Raw genomic sequence first — 19,510 nt, forward strand, 5'->3', positions numbered from 1 at the left:
ATATTTTTGCTTTGTTTTTTTGCACTTTTTATTTCATTTCTTTTGTGGAGGCTAATTATGTTATTTTTGTCTTTTTCTTTAACAGCCTTCACAGCGTGCTCCTGACTCTGACGGTGAGGATGGAGGAATCGATGTGGACCACCTCATCGATCTCGTCAGAGAAAGGGAGCCGCTCTGGAATATGGCTGACCGCCGCCACGCTGACCTTATCGTTACCCGACGACTCTGGGAGGAAATCTGTTCGCTCCTTGTGGACCGCTGGGAGGACCTTGATGCTCAGGCCCAGATTAAAAAGCGTAAGTATATACAGTACCGGTTGCTTGATGTAAACCAGTGTTTCCCGAACAACAGTCCTCGTGGTCCCCACGGATCATGTGTTCAGGATTTCTATTTACTATGGAAATCCTGAAAACATGACCCCTGGGGACCATGAGGACTGGAGTTTGGGAAACACTGATGTTGTATACTAACCACTCCTTTCTCGTTTCAGGGGAGAGAATTGTGAAGCGGTGGCGGTCTGTGAGGGATCGTTTCAAGAAGGAGTTCAATAAAGATATGCGGGCCCCGAGTGGATCTGGAGGACGCAGGAGCAAGTACAAGTACGCACAAGCCCTGTCGTTCCTCCGGGATACAATGGTCACTAGAAGGTAAATATTACACACCACATGTGAAAAAAAAATGTTTAGATGTAACAATTTTTTTTCAGCCAGGGCCATACCATGTCACTTTTTTAATTGTTTTTTTTTCTCTTTATTCCACAGCACGGTGAGCAGCACTCGGGAGCCTGCACGGTTGGACCCTTCTGAGGCGATCCCTGAGGAGACCGGCACCGAGGGACACTTCGACCGCCCCGGTACATCTGCACCTTCACAGCCTTTCCACACATTCGACCCATCTATCCCATCCACCAGCACAGGAGCATCGTGGCCGCCTACATTACATGAAGCTGCTGGTGAGGAGATCGCTTTCCCTTTACCCCACCCTTCTGCCCCTGCCACCTCTAGTACACCTGCGGGTACTGGGCGGCAGCGGCAGAGGGGTCAGGAAAAGACTTATGCGCCAGAGTTCTTGCATCTGAATGCATCTTTCCAGAACTGTCTAAAAGTCTTGTCAGAGCAAATCTCCGCAGGCTTTCAGCAGATCAACTCCAGCATTCTGGAGGTGAAGACACTTCTGCAAACCATGCATTCAGAAGCAAGATCTTCGCCAAACCACACCTTTTTCAGGTCTGTTGTGGAGCGCATGGCAACGCTCTCTCCTACCCAGCAGATGCATGTAATGCATTCATGCCACGGTGCTCTCCAGCACGTTACCTCCCAACCTCCTCTTCCCACCCCAGTAGTTCATCCACCTGCACCCCCTCCAGCCACTTTCCATCCTCCCCCTCCTATTACATACCATCCACCTCCCCAGTACCAGCAACCTCCCCAGTACCAGCAACCTCCCCAGTACCAGCAACCAGACATCTCCCCACTTCCAGCAACCTGCCCCATACCAAACTCCTTCCCCATACAACTTGCCATCAACATCATCTGCTCCTACAGTCCCTGCCCAACCCTCCACTCCACCGCCCACCACCTCTTCTGCCTCCCACATGTCCAGCCATTCTGTAGCTTTTTCCACACCTTCACCTCTAACTGTTCCTTCCCCACCACGATCCCAGTCCTCTCTCCACACTCCCAGTGTCGAAGTGTCCCGCAGCCCCTCCAGCAGTATTTCCACCCCACACTACACAGATTTATAATGTGTGTATTTTAATAAAAATGACCAGTTTTATGGTTTCAAAGCTTTATTAAAAAAGTTTATTAAAATTTAAAAACAGTTTACTAAAAAAAACATTTTTCAATAAAAGTTAAATTATTTTACACTGGTTGTCTGTCATTTCTTTCTGCGGCCAAAAAGGTTAAATACAGGGTATTTAAAAGGTAAAATGGTATTCAAAACTAGGTATATAACTGTGGGTAAATTTTAGCTTTTTGCCACAGTTGTGTTCCTGGTTGTGTTTGAAGCAAAGTATTTCACCTAAAAAGTTGTGTTTATTGTTGGTGATTTCCTAACAATGTACACAACTTTTGTTAAAAGGTGAAATACTTTGCATAAAACACAACCAGGTACACACCTGTGGCCTAAAGCTAAAAATAGAGACCATGACAAGATAGCCAACTTTGGTTGGCAAAGGTATATACTGTTGGTACAGAAGGTACACAAGTTTGGTTAAGGGCACAAATCTTTCACACTCTGTCATCCTGCCAGTGTACTCTGCCTTGAGGTGACATAAAGTATAGTGCAAAATTGTCCCTCATTACTGAAACCGTCACAGAACTTCTAGTGGTAATGTCATGGTAATCTTGCAAGGTGGTTTCTTCAGAGTGTCCTCAATGGAAATGGGTTCCTTGCAGATAACAAAATTGTGGAGTACCACGCAAGCTTTGATCACCTCGTCCACAGTTTCTGTCTTGAGGTTGATCGCAGTCAATAGGACCCGCCATTTGGCTGTCAGAATACCAAAGGTACATTCAACCATTCTTCTTGCTCTTGTGAGGCGGTAATTAAAAATGCGTTTTGTTCTTGACAATCCTCTGCTACCGTACGGTTTCAAAAGGTGTTCTGACAGCTGGAAGGCTTCATCCCCTACACAGACAAAAGGCATAGGTGGACCAGATGTTTGCGGCAGCGGTCTAGAGGGTGGGAACTGGAAGGTGTTTCCATACAGTTTACGCCCCATGGCAGACAGTTTGAAAACTTGAGTCATTGGAGCGGCCATAGGCCCCAATATCAACAGCAATAAATTTGTATTCCGCGTCAGCGATGGCCATGAGGACAATTGAAAAATATTTCTTGTAATTGAAATATTCCGATCCCGATCCGGCTGGCTTTACAATGCGGATATGTTTCCCGTCCACAGCGCCCAAGCAGTTGGGAAACTGACATATCTGTTGAAACTTTTCTGAAATTTCAATCCACCTCTCTGTTGTGGGCTCTGGTAAAAACTCTTCAGCTAAGGAGTCCCACAGTGCACGGCATGTGTACTTCACTATTCCAGATATGGTGGAAATCCCGAGTCTGTACTGGAAATGCAGTGACGAAAGGGATTCTCCAGTTGCAAGAAATCTGTGGGGAATTAAAAAACAATCAATTAGTTTTAAATCACAGCATTACATACCAAAACTGAGCTATAACACTTGGAGATACAAACTACCACCAACAAGATTGCAGTGAAAGTGTGCTCTGATGCGATCACATCCAATAAATGTGGCTTACCTTAAAGTCACCATCAGACGCTCTGCGGGTGAAACAGAGAAGCGGCAATAGGTGTCTGCTTTTCTTATGAGGTGTGCAATGCGCTCCACCAAGTAATCAAAATTCTCCATTTTCATCCGAACATATCCAAAAAATGTATCCGGGTTTCGTCGAAGGTCCATGCAGAGTGTAGAATAGACCCCACGCGTCATTCTCTTGGCTGTGATGGGGTGGATCCACAAACGTCATCTACGATGCCTGATGCGCTGCTGTCTCGCTCTCTCCTTCTCCAGAACAATCACCCTCAAACGATTCGCCTCCGCTGTAAAATCCGCCAAATTCTTCAAAATATTTCCAATGACAACATCCATCTTCGCCAGTAACTTGCTCTTCTCTCCAACCTGCACTTTCTCCTCGACAACCTGTCAAAGAAGGGCTGTAGGAACACGCTATATATAGTTTTCCAGTAGCCAATCCCGTTCGGAAGGCCCCAAGGGGTGTTTTTAAAAACCGGATCCGGCATAATCCGTCGAAAAACGGATGAACCGGATGAGACGGATCCGGTTTTGTCTGTCAAGAACAAGACGGATCCGGCAGAAAAACGGATCCGTCACATCCGGTTTTATGAAATATTTGCCGGATCCGGCGCTCCGGCACGACGCCGGATCGCGCCTGACGCCGAAAACCTGATGTGTGAAAGTAGCCTAACCTCCCTAGATGTGGACGGAAAAGAAAAATTGACAAGAGATTTCAATGCAAGATTGTGCGGATGTTGGATAAAGAACCTCGACTAACATCCAAACAAGTTCAAGCTGCCCTGCAGTCCGAGGGTACAACCGTGTCAACCCGTACTATCCGTCGGCGTCTGAATGAAAAGGGACTGTATGGTAGGAGACCCAGGAAGACCCCACTTCTTACCCCGAGACATAAAAAAGCCAGGCTGGAGTTTGCCAAAACTTACCTGAAAAAGCCTAAAACGTTTTGGAAGAATGTTCTCTGGTCAGATGAGACAAAAGTAGAGCTTTTTGGGCAAAGGCATCAACATAGAGTTTACAGGAGAAAAAAAGAGGCATTCAAAGAAAAGAACACGGTCCCTACAGTCAAACATGGTGGAGGTTCCCTGATGTTTTGGGGTTGCTTTGCTGCCTCTGGCACTGGACTGCTTGACCGTGTGCATGGCATTATGAAGTCAGAAGACTACCAACAAATTTTGCAGCATAATGTAGGGCCCAGTGTGAGAAAGCTGGGTCTCCCTCAGAGGTCATGGGTCTTCCAGCAGGACAATGACCCAAAACACACTTCAAAAAGCACTAGAAAATGGTTTGAGAGAAAGCACTGGAGACTTCTAAGGTGGCCAGCAATGAGTCCAGACCTGAATCCCATAGAACACCTGTGGAGAGATCTAAAAATGGCAGTTTGGAGAAGGCACCCTTCAAATATCAGGGACCTAGAGCAGTTTGCCAAAGAAGAATGGTCTAAAATTCCAGCAGAGCATTGTAAGAAACTCATTGATGGTTACCGGAAGCGGTTGGTCGCAGTTATTTTGGCTAAAGGTTGTGCAACCAAGTATTAGGCTGAGGGTGCCAATACTTTGTCTGGACCATTTTTGGAGTTTTCTGTGAAATGATCAATGTTTTGCTTTTTGCTTCATTCTCTTTTGTGTTTTTTCATTTAAGACAAATTAAATGAAGATGATAATACCAAAGAATTTGTGTTTGCAATCATTTTCAGGAAGAAACTGAGTATTATCTGACAGAATTGCAGGGGTGTCAATACTTTTGGCCACAACTGTATGTGGGGAAAAGAATGATCATGCTTACTAGAGGAGAATGAAACATCCAAGGACACATTGTAAGTAGAAAAATCTTTATACATCAACCTGTCTCTCTGTTTACCCATTATGCATTGATTATCAGATGTGGACATATATATTTTTAATAAAATTAACCTTATGATAATTTTATAAAATAAACTAAGGTGATAACCGAATACAATAAATAGTCTAGTATACCACTTCTCTGTTTCCCTTCTCTCTTTCTGTAATGTCCTCATTTCCTCTTTGTCCCGCTCTCTTTTGTGAAGTTGTTAATATTTATTATCGTGCTGTCTCTTTCATTCCCTTTACTTTCTCTCGGCACTTACATTTCTTTCACACCGCCTTTTTCTTTCTTTCTATATATATTGAGATCTATCTATCTATCTATCTATCTATCTCAGAAAACAAACAGGAGAGGGTGGGGCCTGCAGCACTGAGGAGAAGCAGTGAGCTGCTGGAAATTGTAGTTTTAGCAGATAAAAGGATTGCCCATTCAGTTCAGTGAAGCTGGATGCACAGAGAGCAAAATGACATGAAAAAAACAAAAAGGTCGAAGAAAGAAACTTCTGTTTGCTGTTGTGGAAATAACCCTTTAATGGGATTTGAGAACTGATAACTTTAAGGCTGGAGTCACACTAACCTGCGCAAAATACGGTCAGTATTTTACATGCGTAATACGGATGACAGACCCCTAAATAGTGCTCCGTATGTCATCCGTAATCAAGGTGTGGTCGCGTATTTTGCGCATGTAAGCATCCGTATGTAATCCGTATGGCGAGATTTTCTCGCAGGCTTGCAAAATGGACAAATAATGGAGCCCTATGACAGGGTTTCTAAAGACACCAGGTGCGTATTTCTCGCAGGTCACATGTGTGGTCTGTGTGCAATCCGTATTTTTTGCGCACCCATAGACTTGCATTGGCGTACTACGGCCGTAGTACGCTGACAATCGCAGCATGCTGCGAGTGGCACGGAGCGTAGGATACTGAGGAGAAATATACGGCTGGTGCGAGGGACCCCATAGAAAATCATTGGTCCGTGTCTAATGCGTGCTTTTTGCGCCTCTCACTCTCCCGTATTCCTCGCCAGTGTGACTCCGGCCTTAGGCTATGTGCACACGCTGCAGATTTACCAGCGGATTTTTCCTTGCGGATCCGCAGGTAAATGGACCTGCGGATTGGCCAGCGGTTTTCCCCGGCGGTTTGACACCTGGACAATGGAATAGGTGTCAAACCACAGCGGAATTCGCAGATTGACATGTCAATTCTTTCTGCGGATTTAAAACCGCAGCTTTTCCGCAGTGAAAAAACCGCAGCGTGTGCACTGCGGATTGTAAATCCCATAGACTTACATGGTACTGTACACTGCGGAACTGCTGCAGATCCGCAGAGGCCAAATCCGCTGCTGATCCGCAGCAGAATCCACAGCGTGTGCACATACCCTTAGTAAACTAATAACAAATTGGGGAGAACCTCCCCAAAACCCTCTATCAAACTATAAAATTTAACTCTTTAATGAGTGTACATTTAAAATACTAAGGGTATAAAACTTGTCCCTAATCTGTCTCAGATTAGATTGCTCCTAACAATTTTGTTTGTGAATATTCATTGGATGATACCCAGGGGTGCCAACACTTATAGGGCAGAATAGGACAAATAATATTATAGCACTAGTCCCCCCCAACATGTTTCACCGCATGTGCGGCGTCATCAGGGGATGGGACACTGGCATTCAGTAAACAGTTTTTCTATGTCTGCAGTAATATTAACAGTAGGTTTTGCAACAAAGTTGTTAAAATACTCAGTCCACTCGTATACTGTATACGTGTGAAGTTTGGATAAGGTGAAGGTGTTCTGTGGCATCTTATCAGGTACATTTCTTGCTATCCACTTTTTGAGTTCTTCTGTTCCACAAATAATATGGAATATTCTGGATTCCATAGTACTTTCGTTAAGCATAATAAGTTTTGCTAATACTTTCGTTACAGAATAAAACCTAATACAATAATAGATTCTATTCAAAGGGCCAAAGAAAAAATCGGATTAGAGAGGATCATGTATTACCTGGTATGGAGGGTGGGAATCCTCGCTTTCCGTAAGCCAAATGAGGCGGGATGACAACTTTACGCTTCTCTCTGATGATAAAGTAATAGTAAGATTATCAAGGTGGCACATACAAGTAACAGCTTAGAAACACAGCGTGATAATTATCGTAGCTTCTGTCCTGCTGTGATACTGATAGAAAATGAGTTCAATTATAACTGCAGCGCTAAAGAGAAATCTATCCTGCTGTAATTGGGAGCTTTGGAAGACTCCGCAGCAGATTGTCGGGGGTTCCAAAAACAAGTTGTCTCCGGGAGCAGCCAGTGGGGGATCAGATGTGTCACTGTGTTAAAGTCTGATCATTTTTCCGCTAAAGATGTAATCCATAGAAAATAAAGTTTAGAAGAAATACCAATATTTCAAAGTGCAGCCTTAGATGGATGATTTACAGAATATCCCAAACTTTGTGGGACAAACTCTAATATTCGCTATTGCAGCGTATATACATGACTATAATATGTAACGTAACTGGAAGCGACTAGCAACGTGTCTGTATAACCGAGCTATTGTCTATTTCGGACGAATATATATGCAACAGGAAAGTTTTCAGAGCCAACACAGCGTCCACAAAACAAGTTTTAGGATTCAAACAGGTGAAAAAAATAATACAGCTTAGGAACCTGTCTGCTCTCCAATTCTTTTTAAAGGGAAATCTATTCATTGTTTTCTGATAATATCTAGTCAATTTATAACTAAGGACTTTGTTCCCATCTGTGCTTTGTAGCTCCGTTACTAGGAACCGATTAATTACATAACAGATGCAAACAGCATCATAAGGACCATAATTAATCATTTATTTTACTTACTTATATAGCACCATCAAGCCAAAGCGTTTTACAGACATCATGATCACTGTCCCCATTGGGGCTCACAATCTAAATGACTTATCAGTATGTGTTTGGAGAATGGGAGGAAACCAGAGAACCCGAAGGAAACCCACGCAAACACGGGGAGAACATACTGAACATGAAAGATGTTGTCTTTATGCTATATATACACCATCACTGACACCCCACATTACATTACGTCTTTATGACCCATTAATACCGCTATCTTATACCTATTCCCTTAGGACCCATCTAGGACCTCACAAAATGAATCTTTGGGGATTCTTAAAGTATCTTCCATGTAAGTGTTCCCCATATTGGACACTATAGACTCAATTTTTATACTATTTTTTGAAACGTATATATTGGTTATCCAAATAGATGCTATTCACACAGACAGCTCAGGAGCAGTTGGGTATGTCCTCATTTTTTCGCTTTTTCTTGGTTTCTTTTCTTTATCACTTTCCATCACCTGTGCACTTTTTGACATTGTAGCTTATATTAGACCCATTGTCATAAGTATCACAGTTATTGATTGGCAGTTTATGTATTATTTAAATCTTTGCAGTGTATTGAGGAAGGTCAGATGTGCTGATCGAAACGTCTACCTGTGACTGCTAATCTTTTTCTTAAGTTGAGTGCCAAAAGTTTATTTGAATATTATTCTGGTGTGGGAACCTCATTTGAGCACCATCAGAGCTGTGCCACGATATACAGTTTCACCAGTGTGAAATGTCATATATGTATAACATATGTATTATTTTGGATTGCTACAGTTAAAACTTTTTTCAGCATTGCTATTTGGAATGCCAAATATTTTTTTACATTGGACCATGGGTTGGTGCCCAACTTGCTTTGGGAGTGCAGTTTATCCATAATATCATTACGCATCGTAATAATTATTTTTTACATTACATCTGGACATAAGGAAATTTGAAGGGAAGAAGCAGCTGTAGCAGTATCTCTCCCTCTGTGTGAGGCTGCGGGTAGTTATTACTGTGAGAGGGGAGAAGGAGCATTAGGGATAGAGGTCTATGCAACGTAGAACATTACAGCAGATACAGAGGACCCAACTAGGACAACAGACGCAGCATTTCTGACTACACTACATCTACAGCTGGGTGTTAATGCCAGGTACTTTTTAAACAAGAAAAATGCAGTTTGCAATCAGTTGTTAATAAAGCATAATAAAATGGATTTTGTGCATGGAGGGTACTGAGATTTTCCTGGATACAAAACAATGTTATAACACTGAAATATAAAATTTGCATACCGATCACAGAGTGTGAAATAAATGTAATAACCCAAGATTAAATAAAGTCGAGCAAGACAACGGCAATGATTTCATTTAATTGCAATTTCCACAAGAGACATCCATAGCTCTATTTATTATCACTTGGTCCGATGCTCACTAGTTTTTCCTGGCATGGAAAATGATTCACCACTGGAAAGGTGATGTGTTTTGTAGAGCAGTGACCTTTCAAGTTCTGCCAGGTCTGTCTATGTGAATCAGTCATTCACTGCGGACACATTGTGATGATTGGGGTGTGGAAAGAACCAACATCTGAGATTAGGCTTTAAGGGCCCGTTACACATAGCGATATCGCTAGCAATATCGCTATAACGTCACTGGTTTTGTGACGCAGCAGCAATATTCCTAGCGATATCGCTACATGTGATACTTACCTCCGACCGGCTCCACCGCTGGTTATCGCTGATCGCGCGAGAACGTCCTGGGCTGTTTCTCGTCGTAGGCTTCCTGCTGTGGCGACGAGCGACGCGTGGACGCCGGCGGGAGGACGTCAGGATCGCCTCGTCTGACAGGTAAGTAGCGATCCCCGTCCCCAGCGATGTCGCTGGTGAGATCTGCCTGTGTGGCAGCTCACTAGCGACCACTTAGCGATGCACCAGTGATCCTGACCGCGTCATATCGCTGGTCGGGATCGCTGGTGCATCGCTAAGTGTAACGGTACCCTTATACTGTACACATCACATCTGCAAGTAAACTGCTACTTATTGTGACTTTGGAAGAGCTGGTTGGGATGATATGGAGAAAGGCTAAAACAGCACAAAAGAATAAGTTATGCTGGATATAGGCAGACGAACAATGGCTGTTTCATGACAGCTGTTTGGTTAGGCTGACCATACAGCTACTAGCACAGATTAATCGCTGATACTGTCATTCTGTGAGCATTCGATATCACGTTCTCTTTGGCGCACGTCCTGTTTACACAGAATGATGTGCTGCTGAGAACAAGGATTTTTTTAAAAGAGCCACAGGGGCATGAGTGAGTTTGCTGCACTGAAAGTAAAGGGGCTGAATAATATTGCACGCCCCACTTTTCAGTCTTTGAATTTCCACAAAAATTTAAAATAACTAAGAAATTTCGTTCAACTTCACAATTGTGTCCCACTTGTTGTTGATTCTTCACCAAAAATTTACATTTGGTATCTTTATGATTGAAGCATGATATGTGGGAAAAGGATGAAAAGTTCCAGGGGGCCAAATACTTTCACAAGGCACTGTATGTCCTTGACCTTGTCACTGTATAATCCTTTATTGTAATTCTTTATGCATTTTTTTTCCCCACAAAAAAAACAAGCTATTTAACCCTTCATAAAAATCCCCTTGTATGCATATACTAGATTGATTTGTGATTTGTCATTGTGATCACCCTAATAACTTAGTCATCCTAATAACATTGTACTTGGGTATTTAAGGATACATTTTTTGTTTACTTTTAAATGTCATAATACAGTACGTCTTTTTATGGGGGGTTTCATATGTTAGTTCACTACCCTCTGAAATTATTTTCGTTTTGTGAGTTCATAAAAATGTATTGTAACCACCCTCGGTCTAGCATTTCTCTGTTATAAATATTAAAATTACAATTGTTTAGGAGGATTTTTTCTAGAAAAGAGCTAAAGAGCAAGAAACAGCTGTTTTTTTTAAAAGTAAAATGCAATATTTTGCCAATAAATGAAATCACTAGAACAGCATCCAAAACCAATTTATACTACGGCTAACTCAACATCACAACTAAACAAATCCTCATACATCACTCATCTCAGTGCAGATCTAACCTACGTAGCTCTACCATTAAAATACCATTCTTTATAGCACAGTCTGGTATAGATCAAGCAACCTATTATTTATTTCAAAGCCACCTAACTCCACTGTACAAAGATATGTGGCTTGGATTACAGGACAAATAAGACAGAGAAAAAAAAGATGTAAGAGCAGAAATTCATTTTTTCTGTGGCAGAATCTAATCAAGTGCTTTCTATCCATTTCATACCATCAAAAGATGAGAATATGATGTAGTAAAACTTCAATAAAGCCAACTATGACAACTCAAAGAGAAACAAGGCGAAATTGTAGTATATAAGGGGGCTATAAGCTGAATACAAGTTTCATAGTTTGTTTTGTAATAGTTAGATTATATGGGATAAGATATTTATATCACATTTATCCAAATACCCAACACCGTTCTTGACAGTGTATGTTATCATAAAGTAGTAGATTAGTACAAAAGGATCATGGTATTGAATGCACCAGTTACATGATCCAGCATCATCTTGCTGTTTGTAAGCCCAGAGAGACTAAAGGTACTGTCACACTTAGCGATGTACCAGCGATCCCGACCAGCGATATGACTCGGTCAGGATCGCTGGTGCATCGCTATGTGGTCGCTAGTGAGCTGCCACACAGGCAGATCTCACCAGTGACATCGCAGGGGTCGGGGGTCGCTACTTACCTGTCAGACGAGGCGATCCTGACGTCCTCCCGCCCGCGTCCACGCGTCGCTCGTCTCCACAGCAGGAGTCGCAGCAGGAAGCTGACGACGAGAAACGGTCCAGGACGTTCTCGCACGATCAGCGATAACCAGCGGGGGAGCGGTCGGAGGTAAGTATCAGACATAGCGATATCGCTAGCAATATCACTATAACGTCACAAAAACCAGTGACGTTATAGCGATATCGCTTAGTGTGACAGGCTCTTTAAAATCCTAGTATGAGAGTACAGAGCGGAAGAGATAGGTGGCTGAAGATGGACACTTCCCTGATTCCGAGATACTCACCCAACGCACATTCCCAGAAGACTCTTTTCTAGACCTGAAAACATAGAAAAAAATATTTTCAATGGCTGAATAAATCTCTACACGGAATACATATTCAATAGCTTTTAGCTTTGGAGCATTACCGCAACATTCAAAGTTTATGGAATTGGTGGAACCTGCTGAGCGATATACTTTGCCATCTCTATAATTGTCATACACAACGAATGAAGCAGTAGTGTGTTTTCATGTCTTCATCACCACCACTCATCCTCAGCCATCATGTATTTATCCCCCATTTTAATGCATATAACCAAACACCATGACATGACCTATGGTTTTTGAACTCAATAGTTTTTACTTACTGCTGTAAAATGAACTGACGCATATGGACATATAAAGTAATAAAAATAAATCAAATCAAGCCATTAAAAGACATAATGCGTATAAAGTGGGTTTCGGAAAGTGTTCAGACCCCTTTAATTTTTTCACTCTTTGTTTCATTGCAGCCATTTGGTAAATTCAAAAAAGTTCATTTTTTTTCTCATTAATGTACACTCTGCACCCCGACTTGACTGAAAAAAAAACAGAAATGTAGAAATTTTTGCAAATTTATTAAAAAAGAAAAACTGAAATATCACATGGTCATAAGTATTCAGACCCTTTGCTCAGACACTTATATTTAAGTCACATGGTGTCCATTTCCTTGTGATCCTAATTGAGATGGTTCTACTCCTTCATTGGAGTCCAGCTGTGTTTAATTAAACTGATAGAACTTAATTTGTAAAGGAACAACACACCTGTCTGTATAAGACCTCACAGCTCACAGTGCATGTCAGACCAAATGAGAATCATGAGGTCAAAGGAACTGGCCAAGGAGCTTAGAGACAGAATTGTAGCAAGGCACAGATCTAGCCAAGGTTACAAAAGAATTTCTGCAGTACTCAAGGTTCCTAAGAGCACAGTGGCCTCCATAATCCTTAAATGGAAGAAGTTTGGGACCATTAGAAGTCTTCCTAGACTTGGCCGTCCAGCCAAACTGAGCAATCGTGGAAGAGCCTTGGTGAGAGAGGTAAAGAAAACCCACAGATCACTGTGGCTGAGCTCCACAGATGCAGTAAGGAGATGGGAGAAAGTTCCACAAAGTCAACTATCACTGCAGCGCTCCACCAGTCAGGTTTTTACGGCAGAGTGGCCTGACGGAAGCCTCTTCTCAGTGCCAGACTTATGAAAGCCCTCATAGAGTTTGCTAAAAAACATATGAAGGACTCCCAGACTGTGAGAAATAAGATTCTCTGGTCTGATGAGATGAAGATAGAACTTTTTGGTGATAATTCTAAGTGGCATGCGTGGAGAAAACCAGGCACTGCTCATCACCTGCTCAATATACTCTCAACAGTGAAACATGGTGGTGGCAGCATCATTCTATGTATGGGGGTGTTTTTCAGCTGCAGGGACAGGACGACTGGTTGCAATTAAAGGAAACATTAATGCGGCTGAGTACAGAGATATCCTGGATGAAAACCTCTTCCAGAGAGCTCTGGACCTCAGAACTGGCTGAAGGTTCACCTTCCAACAACACAATGACCCTAAGCACACAGCTAATGGAGTGGCTTCAGAATAACTCTGTGACCATTCTTGACTGGCCCAGCCAGAGCCCTGACCTAAACCCAATTGAGCATCTCTGGAGAGACCTGAAAATGGCTGTCCATCAACGTTCACCATCCAACCTGATGGAACTAGAGAGGATCTGCAAGGAAGAATGGCAGAGGATCCCCAAATCCAGGTGTGAAAAACTTGTGGCATCATTCCCAAGAAGACTCATGACTGTACTAGCTCAAAAGGGTGCTTCTACTCAATCCTCACTCACAGGGGGGTGATGACATGTCTGGAAGCAAGGAGGGGCCCCTTAGCCATGTAATACCAACATCCAACACTTTTCCTACTCCATACCAGAAGGGGGAGCTCTAAACCCAGTTTCAGGGGAGCTTTCCTAAAAGTTCTGGGCTGGAGGTGGAGTTAGTTGCAGTCTGTGAGTCTGTACAAGGGACAGGAGCTGTGAGGAGCTCGTCCCAAGAGCAGAGTGAAGAGAGAGGAAAGTGGAAGTTTAGGAAAGCCTGGGTATTGGAGCTGTGACCAAGCTCACCCCAGAGAAGAGCGCTTGACACCAGACATCGGAGTCCGTGGCTGCACAAGAACAACAGTCCCAGCAGCCAAATCCGGAGGGTAGGAGACTGCAGGCCTCCTGGCCCCATGACACACCTGAAAGCACAGCAGCATACCAGAGCCGGAGTCACCACGAAGCAGTGACATCTGTAAAAGGCTCAAGATGCCTGCCATACATGCAAGGACTAAAGAACAGTAAGGAACAGAGGACTGAGCATAGCTTCTGGAAGCAAGGACCTCAGAGAACAGCGCAGTAAGGAGGCCTCCAAAACCATCTGGCTTAGGGGATCCTAAATTGCTTCCAGGCTGCCCGAATCTCCTTTACCATCTGTAATCAGTGCCCTGGACTGCAACACAAACCATGAGTAAAAGTGTGAAGACTGTACCCTGCTGTGTCCTCAGTTATTTACTGCACCATCCCCTCTGCACTACAACCATCACCACTATCTTTAACATCATAAGTGCCCTGGGACTTGGCTCTACCTGTGGAGAGCTGTACCAACTCTGCTGCATCACCATCAGCCAATTGGTCTCTTTAAGGCCGGTTTCACATTTGCGTTTAGGGCCGCAGCGTCGGCCTGCGCACGGCCGGCGCTAAGCCTCACCCCCTGCCGCGCCTCCTCCGGTAGCTCCGCCTCCGGGCGCATGACGCTGCATGCGTCATGCGTCCCCTATCTTTATCACTGAGGACGCAGGCTGTGCGCAGTATGTGTTTGGTGGCGCCTGCGTCCTTTTGACGGTGCGCCGAGCGCAACCAAATTGCAACAGGTTGCATTTGGCGCTGATCGGCGCACCGTCAAAAGGACGCATTCGCCGGCAAACGCATACTGCGCACAGGCCTGCGTCCTCAGTGATAAAGATAGGGGACGCATGACGCATGCAGCGTCATGCACCCGGAGGCGGAGCTACCGGAGGCGGCGGGGCAGGGGCGGGGCTTAGCGGCGGCCGTGCGCAGGCCGACGCTGCAGCCCTAAACGCAAATGTGAAACCGGCCTAAGCATCGCTGGCTATCCATTGCCGAATACCACTGGTGGCGTCACAAACTATATCTTATAAACGTTATTGCCATTTTATCATCATTTTCATTGGATGCCCAGGGCCACGGACTGGGTCACTGGTTCCATGACACATCCCCTTAAGAACTGGCCCGATACCGAGTACCCCTCAGCTCTGGCGGGCGTGCCATCACTCTTCAAAGTGACTTCAAATGTTAGGTGGTCCCTAAAAAAATGGTTTGGTAAATTTTGTTGTAAAAATGAGAAATCACTGGTCAACTTTTAACCCTTATAACTTCGTAACAAAAAAAATGTTGTTTCCAAAATTGTGCTGATCCAAAATAGACATGTGGGAAATGTTATTATTAACCATTTTGTGTGACACCACTCTCTGATTTAAGGGCATAAAATTTTTAGAAAATTGCAAAATTTTAAAAATTTACCATATTTCTGTTTTTTTCATAAATAAACGCAAATCATATCAAACAAATTTTACCACTAACATGAAGTACAATATGTCACCAAAAAAAACAATCTCAGAATCAGTGGGATCCGTTAAAGCATTCCAGAGTTATAACCTCATAAAATGACAGTGGTCAGAATTGTAAAAATTGGCTTGGTCATTAAGTAGCAAATTGGCTCTGTCACTAAGGGGTTAACCCAGGGGGTTTGCATGAGATGTTGGTGACTAGTGAACTGCAGCATATGACTAGTTAATGACAATCGTAGCAGACATGCATACAGTTAGGTCCATATATATTTGGACAGAGACAACATTTTTCTAATTTTGGTTCTAGACATTACCACAATGAATTTTAAACAAAACAATTCAGATGCAGTTGAAGTCCAGACTTTCAGCTTTCATTTGAGGGTATCCACATTAAAATTGGATGAAGGGTTTAGGAGTTTCAGCTCCATAACATGTGCCACCCTGTTTTTAAAGGGACCAAAAGTAATTGGACAATTGACTCCAAGGCGATTTCATGGACAGGTGTGGGCAATCCCTTCGTTATATCATTCTCAATTAAGCAGATAAAAGGCCTGGAGTTGATTTGAGGCGTGGTGCTTGCATTTGGAAGGTTTTGCTGTGAAGGAAACAGCCGGTCAAAGGAGCTCTCCATGCAGGTGAAACAAGCCATCCTTAAGCTGCAAAAACAGAAAAAACCCATCCGAGAAATTGCTACATTAGGAGTGGCAAAATCTACAGTTTGGTACATCCTGGGAAAGAAAGCAAGCACTGGTGAACTCATCAATGCAAAAAGACCTGGGCACAAACGGAAGACAACAGTGGTGGATGATCGCAGAATAATCTCCATGGTGAAGAGAAACCCCTTCACAACAGCCAACCAAGTGAACAACACTCTCCAGGAGGTAGGCGTATCAATATCCAAATCTACCATAAAAAGAAGACTGCATGAAAGTAAATACAGAGGGTTCACTGCACGGTGCAAAACACTCATAAGCATCAAGAATAAAAAGGCTAGACTGGACTTTGCTAAAAAACATCTAAAAAAGCCAGCACAGTTCTGGAAGAACATTCTTTGGACAGATGAAACCAAGATCAACCTCTACCAGAATGATGGAAAGAGAAAAGTAAGGTGAAGGCGTGGTACAGCTCATGATCCAAAGCATACCACATCATCTGTAAAACACGGCGGAGGTAGTGTGATGGCTTGGGCATGCATGGCTGCCAGTGGCACTGGGTCACTAGTGTTTATTGATGATGTGACACAGGACAGAAGCAGCCAAATGAATTCTGAGGTATTCAGAGCCTTACTGTGTGCTCAGATCCAGCCAAATGCAGCCAAACTGATTGGTCGTCGCTTCATACTACAGATGGACAATGACCCAAAACATAAAGCCAAAGCAACCCAGGAGTTTATTAAAGCAAAGAAGTGGAATATTCTTGAATGGCCAAGTCAGTCACCTGATCTCAACACAATTGAGCATGCATTTCACTTGTTAAACACTAAACTTCAGACAGAAAGGCCCACAAACAAACAGCAACTGAAAACCACCGCAGTGAAGGCCTGGCAGAGCATCAAAAAGGAGGAAACACAGCGTCTGGTGATGTCCATGAGTTCAAGACTTCAGGCAGTCATTGCCAACAAAGGGTTTTCAACTAAGTACTAGAAATGAACATTTTATTTACAATTATTTAATCTGTCCAATTACTTTTGGTCCCTTTAAAAACAGGGTGGCACATGTTAAGGAGCTGAAACTCCTAAACCTTTCATCCAATTTTAATGTGGATACCCTCAAATGAAAGCTGAAAGTCTGAACTTCAACTGCATCTGAATTGTTTTGTTTAAAATTCATTGTGGTAATGTCTAGAACCAAAATTAGAAATTGTTGCCTCTGTCCAAATATATATGGACCTAACTGTAGCTTTCTGTGCTCTGCATCTTCTAAACTGTCAAACAAAAGAGAATGACATTTAATACAAGCTGGATACACAATCTCATTACCTTAATTTCCATTATACCCTCAGGACTAAACATTACATTTTCAGCTGGGAGACACCAGACAGCTGCTCTGTTTTCAGGATTTGATAGTGGTTACTTTAGCATCTGGAGTCTCATTTTAGAATGAATGTTGAACTTTTTAAGGTTAACTTCAGTGAATGCCAAAAGGTTGTGGAAATGGAGTAATGTATTAAGTTTAACAATTGTATTCAGTTTATATTTGGAAGCGCAGTATTTTCAGCGCCAGCTCAGTTGGAGAGAAAACCAAAAATGCATCCTAAACACTGTGCCTGGATCTGACGTAAGGCTTTCAGTAACTACAGGGAGTTCAAAGTTTTAGTTTTGCAATCTGCAGGTCTTTCTTCTCTGCTCTCTATACTGCTGCTGTGTCTGTGATCTCTTCTGTTCCCCACAGATTCAGCAGGGGGTTCTCCTTTCTCACTACACAGCCTATGTGAGCTCTTGCCCTGCAGACTCTTGGCCCTCTAGTCCTATTTAACAGCTTGCTCTGCTGTGTGAAAGAATGGAGGGGAAGAACCGATAGAGCGAATTATGCCAGTCCTATGATAATACAGCAAGGAGCAGTGGTTGTCAGCTGTATATCAGCAGCAGCAGCACAACCAGATACCGTATGTACAGGAGCTGCACAGAATCTGCACCAGCAAAATGGTAAAACATTTTTAACCCCTTTTCGCTGCAGTCAAATTTCACTTTTGCACTTTCGTTTCTCCTTTTCTTCTTGCAAGAGCCATATTTTTTTGTGGCGAAACAGCTTTTTGTTATTTGTGTCAGCTTTTTTTGTGGTTTTTTTACTTCTTTACAAATTTTATTCCACTTTTTTTTCTACTTTTTCACTTAGTTCCACTGTGGGACATGTATTTTTTTTTACTTTGATCACTGGTCTCATTCATGCATTGCTGTACTCATGTAGTGCAGTGCCTGAGACCTGTCAGTGTCTCACTGACAGCCTGTAGGATCCTGTACATAGCTGGGTCTAACAGGCCACCATACCCTTGGGTTACCAGATGACCTCTGATCGGCCCCAACGATTATGATCAGGGATCGGGGAGGGTCGATCCTGTCAAAGGGGGTCTTTTAATCCCCTTTCAACCACTTAGATGCTGAGGTCGCGATTGACAGCGATATTTAATAGGCTAATTGGCTACGATCAGTTCCAAAACTAGTCGGGGCCGATATTGCAGGGTGTCAACTGTCATATACAGGTGTTTTCCGTGGAATTTGCGCCTGCGGGGAGGAGATGCTATTTACTTATTCCTGTGCACCATCAAAAAGTGGAACGTTTAGGAATTGCAACCATTTTTCTACAAAGACTCCTCATTTCAGCAGCTCAAAAGTAATTGGACAAATTAACATTACCATAAATAAAATGTTCATTTTTGATACTTTGTAGAGAATCCTTTGCAGACAATGACTGCTTGAAGTCTAGAAGCCAAGGCCACCAAACACTGGGTTTCCACCTTTGTGATGCTTTACTAGGCCTTTACTGCAGCTGATTTCAGATGTTGCTTGTTTGTGGGTCTTTCTGCGTTAAGTTCTGTCTTAGGCATGTGAAATTCATGCTCGGTAGGGTTGAGATCTGGTGATTAACTAGGTCATTACAGAATATTCCGCTTATTTGTCTTAAAAAAACTTCTGGGGTACTTTCACATAATGTTTTGGGTTATTGTCCATGTGTACTCTGAAGCGCCTTCCAATCAACCTTGCTGTATTTGGTTGAATCTGAGAAGAAAATATCATCCTGTATACTTTAGAATTCATCCAGATGCTTCAGTATTCAGTGACATCATCAATAAACACTGGTGGCCCAGTGCTATTGGACG

At 43.0% G+C, this 19,510-nt stretch overlaps 1 protein-coding gene across 3 annotated transcripts in view; it reads right to left on the bottom strand.

Annotated features, from left to right (window-relative positions):
- Positions 1-19,510, bottom strand: part of FKBP11 (FKBP prolyl isomerase 11) — a 63,680-nt gene that overhangs the window by 4,301 nt on the left and 39,869 nt on the right. For all 3 annotated transcript variants that reach the window (XM_073563468.1, XM_073563469.1, XM_073563470.1), the window contains 2 exons: positions 12,068-12,101; positions 7,120-7,190 (listed from right to left, as the gene is read on the bottom strand). In XM_073563468.1, coding sequence (XP_073419569.1) covers positions 7,120-7,190; positions 12,068-12,101 — 105 coding nt within the window. The remainder of the gene's footprint in view (positions 1-7,119; positions 7,191-12,067; positions 12,102-19,510) is intronic.

Source organism: Dendrobates tinctorius, unplaced genomic scaffold (assembly GCF_039654945.1).
Source record: "Dendrobates tinctorius isolate UK_male_01 unplaced genomic scaffold, ASM3965494v1 ptg000388l, whole genome shotgun sequence".
Taxonomy (NCBI): domain Eukaryota; kingdom Metazoa; phylum Chordata; class Amphibia; order Anura; family Dendrobatidae; genus Dendrobates; species Dendrobates tinctorius.